Genomic DNA, 15,797 nt, shown 5'->3' with positions numbered 1-15,797 from the left:
CAGGATGGTCTCGATCTCCTGACCTCGTGATCCACCCGTCTCGGCCTCCCAAAGTGCTGGGATTACAGGCTTGAGCCACTGCGCCTGGCCTTTTTTTTTTAGGTTGGACAATTTTCCATTGTATAAATATGTCACATTTTCTTTATTCATTCATCTCTCTCTCTCTCTCTTTTATTTTATTTATTTATTTATTTATTTTTTTGAGACAGGGTCTTGCTCTGTCGCCCAGGCTAGAGTGTAGTGGCACGATCTCAGCTCACTGCAGTCTCCACCTTCGGGGTTCAAGCAGTTCTCCCACCTCAGCCTCCTCAGTAGTTGGGATTACAGGGGCACGCCACCACAACTGGCTAAGTTTTGCATTTATAGAGACTAGGTTTCACCATGTTGGCCAGGCTCCGTTCATCTCTTGATGGACATTTGGGTTATTTCTATATCTTGGCTGTTCCGAAATGCTGTAGTGAAACTTCTGTGAAGCAAAGGAAACAATCAACAGAATGAAAAGGTATCCTATGGAATGGGAGAAAGTATTTGCAAATTATATATCTGTAAGGGGCTAATATCCAAAATATATAAGAAACTCCTATGACTCAGTAGTGAAAATTATTAAATGGACAATTAAAAAATGGACAAAGGACTTGAAATACATGATTCTTCAAAGAAGACATACAAATGGCCAACAGGTATTAAAAAGGTTCTCAACATCACTAATCATCTGGAAAATGCAACACAAAACCACAATGAGTGATTGTGAAGTCATCTCACACCTGTTAGGATGGCTGTTATAAAAATGACCACACCTCACACCTGTTAAGATGGCTGTCATAAAAATGACCAAAGATAACAAGTGTTGGCAAGGATGTGGGGACACTGGAACCCTTGTACACTGTTGGTGCTAATGTAAAATAATGCAGCTGATATGAAAAACAGTGTGGCAGTTCCTCAAAAATTTTTAAAATTTGTATTATAGGTTGGTGCAGAAGTAATTGCAGTTTTTGCAATTAAAAGTAATTTCACCAACCTAATAGAACTATCATATGATCCAGCAATCCCACTTCTGGGTACATATCCAAAAGAATTGAAATCAGGATCTCAAAGACATATCTGTACCCTCGTGTTCACCCATGTTCATTATGGCATTATCCAAGATAGCCAAGTTGGGGACAATCTTATTTAAAAAAGAATTTTTTTTTTTTTTTTTTTTTTGAGATAGAGTCTCACTCTGTTGCCCAGGCTGGAATACGGTGGCATGGTACTGGCTCACTGCAACCTCCATCTCCTGAGCTCAAGCAGTCCTCCTGCCTCAGCCTCCCTAGTAGTTGGGACTACAGGTGTGTGCCACCATGCCTGGCTCATTTTTGTGTTTTTTTTTTTTTGTAGAAATGGGGTTTCACTATTTTGCCCAGGCTAGTCTCAAACTCCTGGGCTCAAGAGATCCACTTGCCTTGGTCTTCCAAAATGCTGAGATTGAAGGCATGAACCATCGCACCCCACCCAATCTTGTTTTCTTAATACTCCCTCTTCCCTAATACCTTACCAACCCCCTGATTATTTCAATGCAAATCTCAGAACTTGTATCATTTTAATTTAAAGTTTCAGTAAGTATATTAAAAGACAAGAACTCCTGTATTGACTGTAACTACCATTTTATTATTCCTCTTATTTAATAATTCCTTAATATCATCAACTATCCTTAAATAGCTCAAGGTTTTTAAACCTAAATACCTACTTAAGCTTCATTCCAAGCAATAATTTGCTTGAAATTATGGTTCAGATATGCTATTTATATTTTTCAATATAGTAGAATGGCTCCTGAATTATTGAAAATGTAAGAGGAAAATGTATCCCTGCACCATCTAAAATGATCTTGTACACCATCAATATACCTCACACTGGAGTACACCACGTTAAGGAGGCCCTTAGCAGAAGGCGTTGTCCACTTTCCTCTTTGAATCCTGTGAAAAGTCTCACGGTGTCCTTGTTTTCACAACCCTGATAGAGTTAGTCAGTGCCTGGAGCAAACACCAGGGACATGCAAATCACCCATGAAGTCTGAAGGAACAACAACTTCATAGTCACCTTCACCAGCTCAACACAATTTACAGTACAATTAAGACCGACAAATCTAATTGGATAAACAGAAAATAGAATTAAGGTAATCTATCCTAAGTGTACCAAATTCCTATAATGAGTTGCTTTCAGCAGTTGTGGAAACATATAATTACCAAACAAATTACATGTTATTTTTATCTAAGAAGCTAATTAAGTGTTCTGTGTAAATTATTATGTGGTGGCACCAGGATCAGAGTTGTATTAAATATCTAATTGGAAAAGGGACGAGACCCGAGAATTTTACATGGGAATGCAATTGAGAGAGATCATAGCAAGAGGGTCTGATTCAGAGGCAGGGATTTGAGAGAAGCTGGGTGGAAATGGGAGAGAGTTAGAGTGTCTTTGGTTGGTTTACATTTGTTTGTGTTTTTAGAGACAGAGTCTTGCTCTGTTGCCCAGACTGGAGTACAGTGGCATGATCTCAGCTCACTGCAGCCTTGAACTCCTGGGCTCAAGCGATCCTCCCTCCTCAGCCTCCTGAGTAGCGGAAACTATACCACCACCACACACCACCATGCCTGGATAATTTTTAAATGTTTGGTAGAGACAGGATCTTGCTGTGTTGCCCAGGCTGGTCTTGAACTCCTGGCCTTGCATGATCCTCCTGCCTTGGCTTCCCAAAGTGTTGAGATTACAGGCATGAGCCACTGTGCTTGGCCACTTTGGTTGGTTTAACTTGAGCCTGAATGGTTGAGTTTAAGTCAGGACTCTGACATTTATGGAGCCTTATGTCTTTTTAATTTATCTGTTCTTTAAACTTACCCCTCTTCCTAAATGTAAGCTGCAAGACTCTGTATGCTGCAGCTAACCTTAACCTTGGTTTTTTTTTTTTTTTTTGTAGCCCTTATATAACTTCCTTACTTTGCTCTCGTTTCCTCATTTCCTTGTGACTCAGTAAATCTTCCAGTATCTTCTTGTGGGTTCGTGCTCTTTTGCACCCTGGAATGGTAAGAAATGGGCACTTTGGGATATTTCCTGTAACTCAGAAAAGGGTAGCCTGGAAGAATTTTACAATGAAGCTTTGAGCTGGAATCAGCCTCAAGAAACATATCCGTGTCGAGTGTGATAGGAGAGGCAGAGCCTTCTCCTAAGTTGAGGCAGGTGAGGAGAGTGAAGTTGCTGCGTTTCCACCAGGTTAGACATAGTGCTGTGGTGGAAAGCACTCTCAACTGGAGTCATAAGACCAGATTTATTGTCCCTGTCCTGCTGCTGGTGAGCAGTGTGACCTCTGGCAACGCATCACTCCCCTCTGAGCTCCGGTATCTCATTTGTAAAATGTGGAAAATAGCCCTTGGCCTATTTACCTCACAGAGGCGCTTTAAGGATGGCATGCCATAGTGTAAATGAACATCATCTGTAAAATCTCAATTTTTACAACAGAAAGATAGGAAAAGGTCTGGCATTACGGTTGTTATTAACCAATGGCAGCTGTAGGAAGTCAGACAAGGTGGGTGATGTAACTGAAAATAGCGAGAATCTTCCAGCCTGGCTAGATCCAGGTATCACTGGGATTCGGTCTCTCCTGCTTTTCCGCTTGATTCTTCTCTGTATTCACTGTATTTATTTTTTATTTTATTTTATTTTATTTTTTATTTTTTAGATGGAGTCTCGCACTGTTGCCCAGGCTGGAGTGCAGTGGCATAATCTCGGTTCACTGCAACCTCTGCCTCCAGGGCTCAAGCAATACTCTTACCTCCAGCCTCCCAAGTAGCTGGGACTACAGGCACACACCACCACGCCTGGTTATTTTTGCATTTTTATTAGAGATGGGGTTTCACCATATTTGCCATGTTGGTCTCAAACTCCTGACCTCATGATCCACCCACCTCAGCCTCCCAAAGTGCTGGGATTACAGGCGTGAGCCACTGCGCCTGCCTATTTTTTGTTTTTTTTTGAGACAGTGTCTTGTTCTGTCTCCTAGGATGGAGTGCAGTGGCATGATCATGGCTCACTCCAGCCTCAACCTCCTGGGCTCAAGTGATCCTCCCACCTCAGCTTACTGAGTAGCTTGGACTACAGGCGCACACCACCATGCCTGGTTACTTATTTTTATTTTTGAAGAAATGGAGTCTCACTATGTTGCCCAGGCTGGTCTCAAACTCCTGGCCTAAGCAGTCCTCCTACCTTGGCCTCCCAAAGTTCTGGGATTACAGGCATGAGCCACCACACCCAGCCTTTATTGGTTTTATTCAGGGAATGTCTCCTCACCCTGACTCCCAGTGCGTCAAGACAGTCACTAGAAGAAGTGCTGCATCTTTATTCTATCAGTTAAGTGACTCAAGGGAAATGGAGTGCAGAGTCCACTTCCTGGTAGCCTCATTAGAACTTCCAGGGCTAACTCTGATTGGACTCCTCTTACTCATGTGCCCATAAAAAAACCAATCACATTGTTCAGGATAGGAATACACTTATTGACCAGGCTGGTCATGTGCATATCCTGAGAGCTGGAGATGCTGAGGTTGCCCCACTTGAGCTACATGGAATGAAAAGTGGGGACAGTTTGTTCCCTAATAGTGCCAGAAGAAAGAGTGTTTTCTGGACTGGAGAAAACCAAAGATCTCATTCTCCCGTAGGCTACCTATTTGAATTACAATAGTAACATTTACTAGATTGAGAGTCAGGGAAGACTTGGATTCTAGTCTTGACTGTGTCACTATCACTCCTACCCTGGACATGTCACTTCTCTTTTTGGGAACCCAGTTTCCAAATCTTTGAAAGAGATTTGGGCCTGAATTATTCTGAAGTTCCTCACCTTTTCTTCACCAGGGACTCTTATCCTGTGGTTTTTTATCTTCATGGTATACTGTGTGTTTTGCCAGCGAAACAAAATACATTAAGTACTAATCAATTTTATTTAAAAAAATGAATTAACAGCATGCAGTCAATTGCCACTTAGAAATGCAGATCAACAGAACATAAGGTAACCAGTGGAACTACACTGAGTTATACATATTCCAGCCCAAAGCAAATAAACTTAATATTTCTTTAATCTTGCCTGGGTTGCCTGGGACAGCCTGATTACAGGGCAGAATTTGAATTATGCCAGGCCTTATGAAACATTCAGTATGGCTATAGAGTCCTATTTCTCATTTACTGGATCTCAGGTGCCTGTAATCCCAGCTATTCTGGAGGCTGAGGCATGAGAATCACTTAAACCTGGGAGGCGGAAGTTGCAGTGAGCCAAGATTGTGCCACTGCACTCCAGTCTGGGGGATAGAGCAAGACTCCCTTCAAAAAAAAAAAAAAAAAAAAGATTATTTATCTCATCTGTCTGGGTTCTGCACATATTTGAATTTGCTGCACCTGATACAGACCAAATCAGTGTTTCCAAAACCTCTCTGATATTAAAAATAACCTGTGGAGCTCTTTAAACTTACTGCCTCTTGGGTATTCCCCCCAACCCCATTTTGATTCAGTGTATTTGGGTAAGGTTGGATACGTGCCTTTTGTTTGTTTGTTATTTAGTTTTTATTTCATAATCATAAACTTAACTCTGCAATCCAGCTAGGTATGGGAGAGAACAAGGAAAACATGGAACCCAAAGGGAACTGCAGCGAGAGCACAAAGATTCTAGGATACTGCGAGCAAATGGGGTGGAGGGGTGCTCTCCTGAGCTACAGAAGGAATGGTCTGGTGGTTAAGATAAAACACAAGTCAAACTTATTTGAGTTGTCCACAGTCAGCAATGGTGATCTTCTTGCTGGTCTTGCCATTCCTGGACCCAAAGCGCTCCATGGCCTCCACAATATTCATGCCTTCTTTCACTTTGCCAAAGACCACATGCTTGCCATCCAACCACTCAGTCTTGGCAGTGCAGATGAAAAACTGGGAACCATTTTTGTTGGGTCTAGCATTTGCCATGGACAAGATGCCAGGACCTGTATGCTTTAGGATGAAGTTCTCATCTTCAAATTTCTCCCCATAGATGGACTTGCCACCAGTGCCATTATGGCGTGTGAAGTCACCACCCTGACACATAAACCCTGGAATAATTCTGTGAAAGCAGGAACCCTTATAACCAAATCCTTTCTCTCCAGTGCTCAGAGCACGAAAATTTTCTGCTGTCTTTGGAACCTTGTCTGCAAACAGCTCGAAGGAGACGCGGCCCAAGGGCTCGCCGTCGATGGCAATGTCGAAGAACACGGTAGGGTTGACCATGGCTAGTAGTACAAGAATTTCCTCGGCGGCAGCGTCTGCAAAGCCAATACGTGCCTTTTTAACAAGGTATCCCCAGGTGATTATTATCTTAAAGAAAGTTTGGAAACGCTGGACTAAGTAACATCCAAGGCCTTACTACTCAAAGTGTGACCAGCCACATCTGTATCCCCTGGGGTGTCTTGTTTAAATTGCAGAGGCCAGGCCCTACCCAGACTGACAACTGGAATCTGCATTTTAACAATGGAAGCAGATTGGCTTTTGTTTTTAGTTGGCTTTTAATTTGATTTATTTCTATTTTCATCGTAATGAGGCTCTCAGCTGCCCCTCTTGTCCTAGGCCTCTTCAGAAGAGACATTTCCCTCTCCTCTCCCTGCCTCCCCACAGGGTATAATAAACACATGTTGGGGTTTGTCGGGGAAGCTCGCCCTGACCTCCTGTTACTGAGACACGAGATGCAAAAGTGTTCTGCACACAGCCTCTCAAAGCAGGCTTGACCCCCCCAAGCTTCCACCCCTAGGTCTTGGGAAGAAATGGCCTCAGGAGATTCCAGGCCTCCAGGGCTGTCTGTTTCATGCTCTCAATTTTGACTTGGCCTGATCTGTGCTGTCTCCATCAGGTGTTCTGAGGCATTTCACACATGACTGGTCTTAGGCAACTGGGCCAAGGCTGTTCTGTTCTTTTTCAGTTTTCTTAATTGCAAGGCTTTTTGTTTCACCACTGGAGAACTTCCATACCAAGAATTCTGAAATCTAGGTCCTCAGGCCTTAGCGGATGATGTTCTCTTAGCACTTAATTCATTCATCATTCAGTAAACTATCCTCAAGCAGTTCTATATTCAAAACATTCTGATAATGATGGCATAGTAATAATAATAGTTGGCATGTATTGAAATTTTATTATGTGCAAGAAGCTGTGCCAGGTACTTTAAATATCTCATTTAATCCTCACAGTAACTCTGGGATGGTGTTCTTACCCCCGTTTGACAGATGGAAAAGCTGAGGCTCATAGAAGGAAACAGAGTGCACAGTGTCTCCGATATGGTTTGGCTCTGTGTCCCCACCCAAATCTCATCTCAAATTGTAATCCCCACGTGTCAGGGAGGGGTCTGGTGGAAGGTGATTGGATAATGGGGGAGGAAAATCCCCTAGGGATTTTCCCCTAGTGAGCGAGTTCTCGTGAGATCTGATGGTTTAAAAGTGCGTGTTAATTCCCCTCCTCGCTCCCCGTCCCACTCCTTCTGCCGAGTGAGATATTCCTTGCTTCCTCTTCGTCTCCCACCATGATTGTCAGTTTCCTGGGGTCTCCTTCCACAGCCATGCAGAGCGGTGAGTCAATTAAACCTCTCTTCCTTATAAACTACCCAGCCTCGGATAGTTCTTTACAGCAGTGTGAAAATGGACCGATACAGTCTCACAGCTGAATAGTGATCGAATCTGGTTTCAAACCCAGCCCTCTCTGACTTCTGAGTCTTCAGTGTTAACCATGTCACACACTAATATGATTTAGGCTTGACGGAAGGAGCCTAGTTTTCATGAAACATCTACAGAGCCTTTAATTTCTACTAATGCCATGAGGAAAGTGCCTTGCCCACCTTGGTGATGTCAGAACTAGGGTCTGGGAGTGGATTCATATGGTCATAGTCTCGTGGCCAGGGATTGGTAAAATCCAAATTTGGAATCTGGCTTCTGGCTATAAGCCCAAAGTTCTTTCTGTCATCCCAGACGGTACAGCCCATTATGTCAAGGAGCTGGCTTAGAGTCAGGGAGATCATGTTCAGTATCTAGAAGTTTGTGACAAGTAATATGTGGCACATCCCTGGCTCTGAGGATAAAGTGATGACTCTCGGGTGGGCTCCTGATAATGCAGGCTTGCATTACTTCAGCACTTACTTTGTACTAAGCATGTCACACTCTCTCATTTAATGCTCTTAACCCTACAATTACCTCCATTTTACAGAGGAGGAAGCTATAGTGTCTCCCACAGAATAGGTGCACAGTGAGTTTTTATTGAAAAGAAGGAAAACGGCACGTGAGTTGAATTAAGGAAATGTAGGCCAGGGCTGGGGTAGGAAGACAAATGGTGGCCATAGGGCCAGCTCACGGGAATAATCGAGTGCTTGAATAAGGAGTCTGAACTTCGTCCTCTGTTTTGTAAGTAGCTAAGGAAGGGAAATGGAGTTTTTTAGTGTGCAGGAAGGTCGGGAGGCAGGTGAAAGCATTAGGTCCTTGCAGACCTCCAGGTGTGGGTGATACAGCTCCAGCTAAGATGGAGAAAACAGCAACACCTGTCAGCATGTGTAGTGGGTAAGAATGTGACTTTAGAGTTAGACCTGCTTACAATCCAGCCTCATCATTTAAGCAAGTTACTTTATCTTCTCTGAGCCTCACTTTTGTTCTCTTTTTAAATGAGGGTGCTACCACCTACTTATTAGGGTTGTGTAGCATGTGCTGTTGGGGCTTTCCCATGTGCCCGCAGTCTTTGCCTCCATATATGGAAGCCTGATCACTATGAACCCCTCCGACTCCATCTTTTCTGGCTTTGGAAGCAGGTTTAGCCCACCTGCAGGGGGAGCGAAGGTGCTGGAAGCAGCCAACGGCAGGGATTTGTGGATAAGCACTTCAGTCCTTTGTCTTGTAGGCAGAATAACTGTGATGTAGAGTAGATATTTTATGCTATATCCCAGATGTGTCTCTAGTGATCTTAAGGCCCAGTTGCCCTAAGCAGTCACTTAATTTAAATTCCACCATTTGTTTCCTTTTACTTTCCTGTCTCACTTCTCTTTCCTCTTACCAGTGTTTCCTGGGATCATTTCTCATACCACTGGGAGCTCAAATTCTTTTTCAGGGCCTCAGATCATAATAATGATAAAACGAAACATTGTATATAAAGTGCTTAGCATAGTTGTGTGGCCCAAGGTTAGTTCCCCTATAAATGGTAGCTGCTATCAGCATCATGATCATTATCATCCTTGTGAAGGTGGAGTGAACTTATTCTTTCAAGACATTTCCACTGATGGATAAATTCATCCAAAATATGAAGAAAAATGTGAAGGAAAAGGTCGCCTAGAATATGCAGAGCAAAATATTGTAATGATTTCTTTTTTTAATGAGATAGTTTATTAATTATTAATCAGTATCTTTAACCTTTAGTCCTTGTCTAACACCATGGATAACAGGTCTACAATTGAGTATAATTAGCCAAATGCGTCTTGCATCCTAAATTGGCTATCTGAGTTACACAGTTTGGTTTTCTTGGAAGGAGGACCTGGTTTCATTAGAACCTGGTTGCAAATGAGTCTCCTCCTTGAAGTTCCTGTTGCTATTTGAGCTTGTGTTTGTAGCTGGAGATTTACTCTTGGATTTTAGTTGTTTTAGCCTTCATCTGTTGAAGAGGTGGGATGATGTGTGTGTGTGTGTGTGTGCTGGAGGTATATTTCCAATATTTACAATATTGGTTTTCCAAAGCAGAAGATGATGGGCTTTCTGGGAGGGTGGTTCAATAGGAAACCTTCAGAACCAGTGGGGTTGGATGGTGGAGCAAAGGGTGGAAGGGAGAGTGATGGAAAGTAGAGTGATTGAAAGGATAAGCCCACTTTATCCTTTAGACTTGCCCACTTAACTTATATGTGCTTATCTGGACCTGGGCCCAGGGGAGGAGATAGAGAAATGCATGAGAGGCTGTCTTGAGTGTTAGGGACGGAGCATGATGAATGCAATACCTGTCAGTTCTATGTGTCAACTTGGATGGGCTACAGTCTATAGTTACCTAGTCAAACTCGAATGTAGGTGTGTTGTGAAGGTGTTTTGTAGATGTGATTAAAGCTTATAATCAGTTGACTTTAAGGGAGATCATCTTATGTAATCTGGGTGGGCCTGATTCAATCAGAGGACTTAAGAGTAGAGCTGAGGCTTCTCTGAAGAATAAGTTCCACCCAAGGAGAGAAGGCTTAGCTCATGCCCAGAAGTTCTAGCCTGCTCTGTGGACATTGGACTTGCCTAGCCATTCCCCGCAATCATGTAAGCCAATTCCTTGTCATGTGTTTCTTAATATCGGTCTCCTGCTCATCTCTTCCTTTAATTGAACCCTCAATAATACAGATTTTGGTGCCAGGAATAGGGTTCTGTTGTAACAAATACCTTAAAAAGTGGCAGTGGCCTTGGAATTGCATGTTGGGCAGAGGCTAGAAGAATTTGGAGACACATCAGAAAAAGACTAGACATCCTTCAACAGACTGTGAGTGGAAATATGAATGCTAACAGCTCTGTTTCTGGGGACTCAGAAAAAAGTAAGAAACATGTTAGAGAAAGCATATATCATTTTAGAGAATACCTAAATCATCATAAACAGACTTTTGTTAGAATTTGTTAGGATTATGGACGTTAAAGTGAGGGCTACCTAAGAAGGAAATGCTACTGAAAACTGGAGGAAAGGACATCCTTGTTAAATAGTGGCAGAACGTTTATCTGAATTATATGCTACGGTTGTGTGGAAATCTGAACTTGCAAGCAATGAACTTGGTAAAGTGTTGAAGGGGCAGCCTGGATTCTTCTTGATCCTTTTAGTAAAATGTGAGAGGAAAGAGATAGATTGAAGGAAGAACTGTTAAGCAAAAAGAAACCAAGATTTGATGACTTGGAAAATTCTCAGCCTATCTGGATTGCAAAAGATGCTAAAATTAGGAGATTTACTACCAGGAAAGCATGTCAGGAAAGGGTATGGCTGAACAGTTTTTTTTGCTAGTTCCTTGGAAAGATAAAAAGTCCCAGTATTCAGCCACACAGAGGGCTGTTTGAAGAGATTAGGTATGAGACCCCTTGGCCGTCTAACCAGAAGTGAAGAATAGATATTAGGATTATCCAGGAAAGGACTGTGAAGAACTTTTTTTTGTCTGATGGAGTGAATCCCCATGACATACACAGGAGACCCATGAGGTTTTTGAAATTTCCTACCAGCATAAACACAGGCAATTTGGACCCAAGGGAACAGAGAAGATAAAATGAAAGAAGGCCCATTACACTCCCTGAATTATTTTATTATTATTATTATTATTTTACTTTAAGTTCTAGGGTATGTGTGCACAACGTGTAGGTTTGTTACATAGGTATACATGTCCCATGTTGGTTTGTGCACCCATCAACTGGTCATTTACATTAGGTATTTCTCCTAATACTATCCCTCCCCCAGCCCCCCACCCCCCAACAGGCCCCAGTGTGTGATGTCCCCTGCTTTGTGTCCAAGTGTTCTCATTGTTCAGTTCTCACCTATGATATAATCCCCAAATTTTACAGGTGGGAAATGACTTAAAACTCTTAGGCTGCAAACACACGTTACCCTTCATGAGGAAGGACTGGTTGCTTAGAAGGTAGAGCCTCAAGCTCAAAGGACAGAGATGGGAGAGGATTATTTCCAGGCTTTGCAACCTAATGTTTACCTAACTGAATCTCTCCTCTCCTTTTTTTTTTTCTTTCTGGAAACAGTGTCTCACTCTGAAGGCCAGAGTGGAGTGCAGTGGTGTGATCACTCCTCACTGCACCTTCAACTTCCTGGGCTCAAGTGATTCTCCCACCTCAGCCTCCTGAGTAGGTTGAACTACAGGCATGCGCCACCATACCCAGCTAACCTGTTTTTGTATTTTTTTTCTTTAGAGGTGGGATTTCACCACATTGCCCAGGCTGTCTCCAATGTCTGGGCTTGAGCATTCCACCCACCGTGGCCTCCCATAGTGTTAGGATTACAGGCATTAGCCACTGCATCTGGACTGCCTAACTGAATTCCAAAATTGTTTGGATGTGGTAACTTGTTTTTTCTTTTCATTGTTTCTTTTTTTGATCAAAAACGCCTATAACTGGTATCCCATGCCTGTTCCACAATTACATCTGGGGAGCAGATAATCTGTTTTCTAGTTTTACAGGTCCACAGTTGGAGAGAAACTTTGACCCAGGAGGGATCATGCTCAGATTCTTACAAGTACTTGATTTAGGTGATTGAGATAAGATTTTAGACATTTGAGCTGATGAGATTTATTTATTTATTATTTATTATTTTTTTGAGACTGAGTCTCACTCTGTCAACCCAGACTGGAGTGCAGTGGCATGATATCAGTTCACTGCAATCTCCACCTCCCAGGTTCAAGCTCTTCTTGTGCCTCAGCCTTCAGAATAGCTGGGATTACAGGTGCACACCACCATGCCTGGCTGAGTTTTGTATTTTTAGTAGAGACGGGTATTACCATGTTGGCCAGGCTGGTCTTGAACTCCTGACCTCAGGTGATCCACCCGCCTTGGCCTCCCAAAATGCGGGGATTACAGGCGTAAGTCACTGTGCCTGGTCTGATGAGATTTTGATGAAAATTTTGGATTTTGAATTGACACTATCATGAGTTACTTTTGGGGGGATGGGGTGAATCTTCGGGGAGCAAGAGGGTGGCCTGGCAGGCAGAACTACGACCTCTCAAAGATGTTCACCTTCTAAACTCTGGCACCTGTGAAAATGTTATGATTTATGGCAAAAGGGATTTTGAAGATGTGATTAAGTTATGGATCCATCTTGAGATGAGAGCCTCGTCCAAAATTATCTGGTGGGTGCAATATAATCATGAGTGTACTTATAAGAGGTGGGCCTGACTCTTATAAGAGTCAGAGAAGGAGATGTGACCATGGACACAGAGTTAGAGCTATGTGGCCATGAGCTAAGGAATGTGGGCAGACTCTACAAACTGGAAAAGGTAAGAAATGGATTCTCCTCTAAAGCCTTAAAAGGAAGGCTTTCAGTAGGAAGGCCTGCTGCTCCATTTTAGATTTCTGACCTCTAGGACTTTAATTTTACATCGCTCTAAGCCGCTAACTTTGTGGCAATTTGTTACAGCAGCAATGGGAAGCTTATAACCTGTTAAGTGCTAGGTCTTCTGCTACACTGCTTAAACATATTATCTTGCTTCTTTCTGCAGTCCTTCAGGACATAGGTATTAAAATCCCTACTTTGTGGTTGTAGAAACAGAGGCATTGAAAGTTCACATAGCTTGCCTAAAATGATAGATCTAGTTAGTGGTGGCTATGGGATTTAGCCTCATGTCTGAATGATTCCAATGTCTATGGACTAGATCTTGCATGATAAATGTCAAGGGACACGAGAAGTAGGTAAGAAAGCCATCACGACAGCTCAATGTGTGGCTTTACATTAGACGTAGGATGATCTTGTGGTAAGTGGTATAGCACCCGTTTAGGTGCACTGGAGACATGTTGCATGGCCCCAGATCCAGCTTTGCCACCTGTTAGTGTCTGAGTTGACTTTGGACAAGTTATTTCACCTCTGTTCTTTTCTTTTTTTTTTTTTTGTCTGAGACGGTGTCTTGTTCTGCTCATTCTGTTGTCCAGGCTGGAGTGCAGTGGCACGATCTCAGCTCACTGCAACCTCTACCTCCCAGGTTTAAGTGATTCTCCTGCTTCAGCTTCCTGAGTAGCTAGGATTACAGGCATGCACCACCACACCCAGCTAATTTTTGTATTTTTAGTTGACACGGGATTTCACTATGTTGGCCAGGCTGGCCTCAAATTCCTGACTTCAGGTGATCTGCCTGCCTCCAAGTGATCTGCCTGCTTCAGTCTCCCAAAGTACTGGGATTACAGGCGGGAGTCACCGCGCCCAGCCTATTTCACCTCTCTGAACCTCAGTTTCCTCAACTATAAGTGGGGATTATAATAACACTTTTTTCTAGGGATATGGAGCTTAGAGGAGAATAATGGTGGTAAAATGCTTAGTGCAGTGCCTGACACATCATAAGTGCTCTTAAGTAAAATAATAACAGTAGTAGTAATAATAACAACAATAACATGCTAATAATAATGGCAAATTATTCTTCCTGCTGTGCCACTCTAGGCAGAGTGATATTAGCAAAGAGAATGCAAGATCCATGGTGGGTCAGGGGCACAAGTGTGTTACAAGCAAAGAGAACAGCGGGTACTCAGGCCATTGCACATGACATGTTCTCCATACGAACTGCTCTTCCCCACCTCTTAAACTGGCTACTCCCATTCAAAAGCCATGTCTCCCAGGAAGTCTTCGCTGATCTTCTTGGCTGAAACAGACACACTTTCTCTGAGGGCGTATCACAGGAAGTACTTTCCTACTCTGGTCTTGTCAATGCGTTCGAAGCCTCTCTCATTAGCCTGGAAACTCCGAGAGCAGAGGTGCCCTCTGTCCCTCTTATTTATTGTTACACCCTGAGCATTTAAAAAAAAATAGGGTAAGTAGTGAGAAAAGACTGGGGTGGCAGGCCTTGGCCGTGCCGGGAGGGACCCTTTAGCCTCCAGCTTCCCAATGAATTTCCTCCGAGTTGGTTTGCTTTTTCTTTGTAACTGAGAACAGCCCAGGGAAAGGCATGGACGTGGGGGACCTGCAGAGATGAGACTGGTTGCTTAGCATCTCCGTGGCCCCTCACTACTGCAGCCCACTCTACATGCTGTTCTGGGCCTCATTAAAACCTGTTCTCCACTAGCCTCGGTGTTTAATATTTATCGATCACCCACAGCATGCAAGCTGGTCAATAAGTGTTTTCAGAAGCCTCACTCCAAGCCATCTTGATCAGCCCCTGCCGCTATTTTCCATCATGCCAGCTCTTGAAATCTTGTGGATGTGCCTTGAATTTTTTTTTAAGTGCTTTTCTGACACAAGTCCCGACTGCAGAGATGCAGAAGCTGAAGTTCCATTTCATTTGCCTCCTGAACCTTGAAAGCACTGGTTTTTATACTGCTGCCTCTGTCCCTCTTAGTCCTCAGTCCCCACACCTCTCAGGATAGCTGAAGAGATGAGCCTGTGTTTGGCTCTGAGTTCCAGCTCCCTGGCAGCTATATCTGTGTTAATAGCATCTCCGTTAGCGTAATCCATTTGACTCCCCCAGCTGTTTACTTTCCTGGGGACCTGCTTGAGCTAGTCTGCTCCCGAACTTCCTTAATGAAGACATGACAGTGGGTGGCTGGAGACGGGAAGTTGCAGGAGAAGCAAAGGGAGAGAGAGTCCCCTGGGTTATATCCCTGTTACTCAACATTGTTGAATTAGATCTCAACATTCCATCATGTGATGTTTGGATGCTGGGAGGGGAGTTAAATATAGAATTCCTCCTTTTGGCATTTCAGAAGGTTTATATAATGTCCTGTTCCTTTTGACAGTGGGGAGAAAGTGAATAGGATGGCTTGGAAGATGGGTCTGTGTCCGGAGCTCCATTTAAAGTAAAGTCTACTCAGCAGCCTGACCCATCTGCCTACTCAGGGGATATTCAGTGAATCATGTTTGCAAAGGCGCAGATGCCCTTTTGAGCCCAAGGATCTGCTCAGCTCGAAAATTCTATTAATTCTAAGATTCTACAAGTAGCCTTCACAAGAGTGGGTGCTGAAAATAGATCAGCCATGTGGTATGCCCTGAATTTGCCTGGGTTACTGATTTGATTTTCCCCTCAGTGTTTCCCTGAACCTGGCCTGGAAATTCAGCTTGCTTTACCATTTGAACCCTGCCCTGGAGTCCCAGGGACCAGCGTC

The 15,797-nt window shown here is 43.3% G+C and overlaps 2 protein-coding genes across 4 annotated transcripts in view; one reads left to right on the top strand and one right to left on the bottom strand.

The window, feature by feature from the left end:
- GRIN2A (glutamate receptor, ionotropic, N-methyl D-aspartate 2A) overlaps positions 1-15,797 on the top strand; it is a 434,662-nt gene that overhangs the window by 37,988 nt on the left and 380,877 nt on the right. The gene's annotated exons all lie outside the window — the stretch shown is intronic.
- LOC105525664 (peptidyl-prolyl cis-trans isomerase A-like) lies at positions 5,569-6,267 on the bottom strand. Its single transcript, XM_011961384.1, has 2 exons — positions 6,038-6,267; positions 5,569-5,929 (listed from the first exon to the last, which is right to left on the bottom strand). Exons 1-2 carry the CDS (start codon positions 6,265-6,267, stop codon positions 5,770-5,772), a joined length of 390 nt encoding a protein of 129 aa, XP_011816774.1. The 3' UTR covers positions 5,569-5,769.

This window comes from Colobus angolensis, unplaced genomic scaffold (assembly GCF_000951035.1).
Source record: "Colobus angolensis palliatus isolate OR3802 unplaced genomic scaffold, Cang.pa_1.0 Scaffold55, whole genome shotgun sequence".
Taxonomy (NCBI): domain Eukaryota; kingdom Metazoa; phylum Chordata; class Mammalia; order Primates; family Cercopithecidae; genus Colobus; species Colobus angolensis.
Note: the sequence above shows the minus strand (reverse complement) of the source record. Positions and strands in the feature narration are given on the sequence as shown.

What these genes read in the sequence shown, in the direction of transcription:
- LOC105525664 (XM_011961384.1), bottom strand. Translation starts at nt 6,267, where the DNA reads ATGGTCAACCCTACCGTGTTCTTCGACATTGCCATCGACGGCGAGCCC. An exon ending in AATGGCACTGGTGGCAAGTC is followed by an intron (nt 5,930 to 6,037) that starts CATCTATGGGGA and finishes TTCCCAGTTTTT; the next exon opens with CATCTGCACTGCCAAGACTG.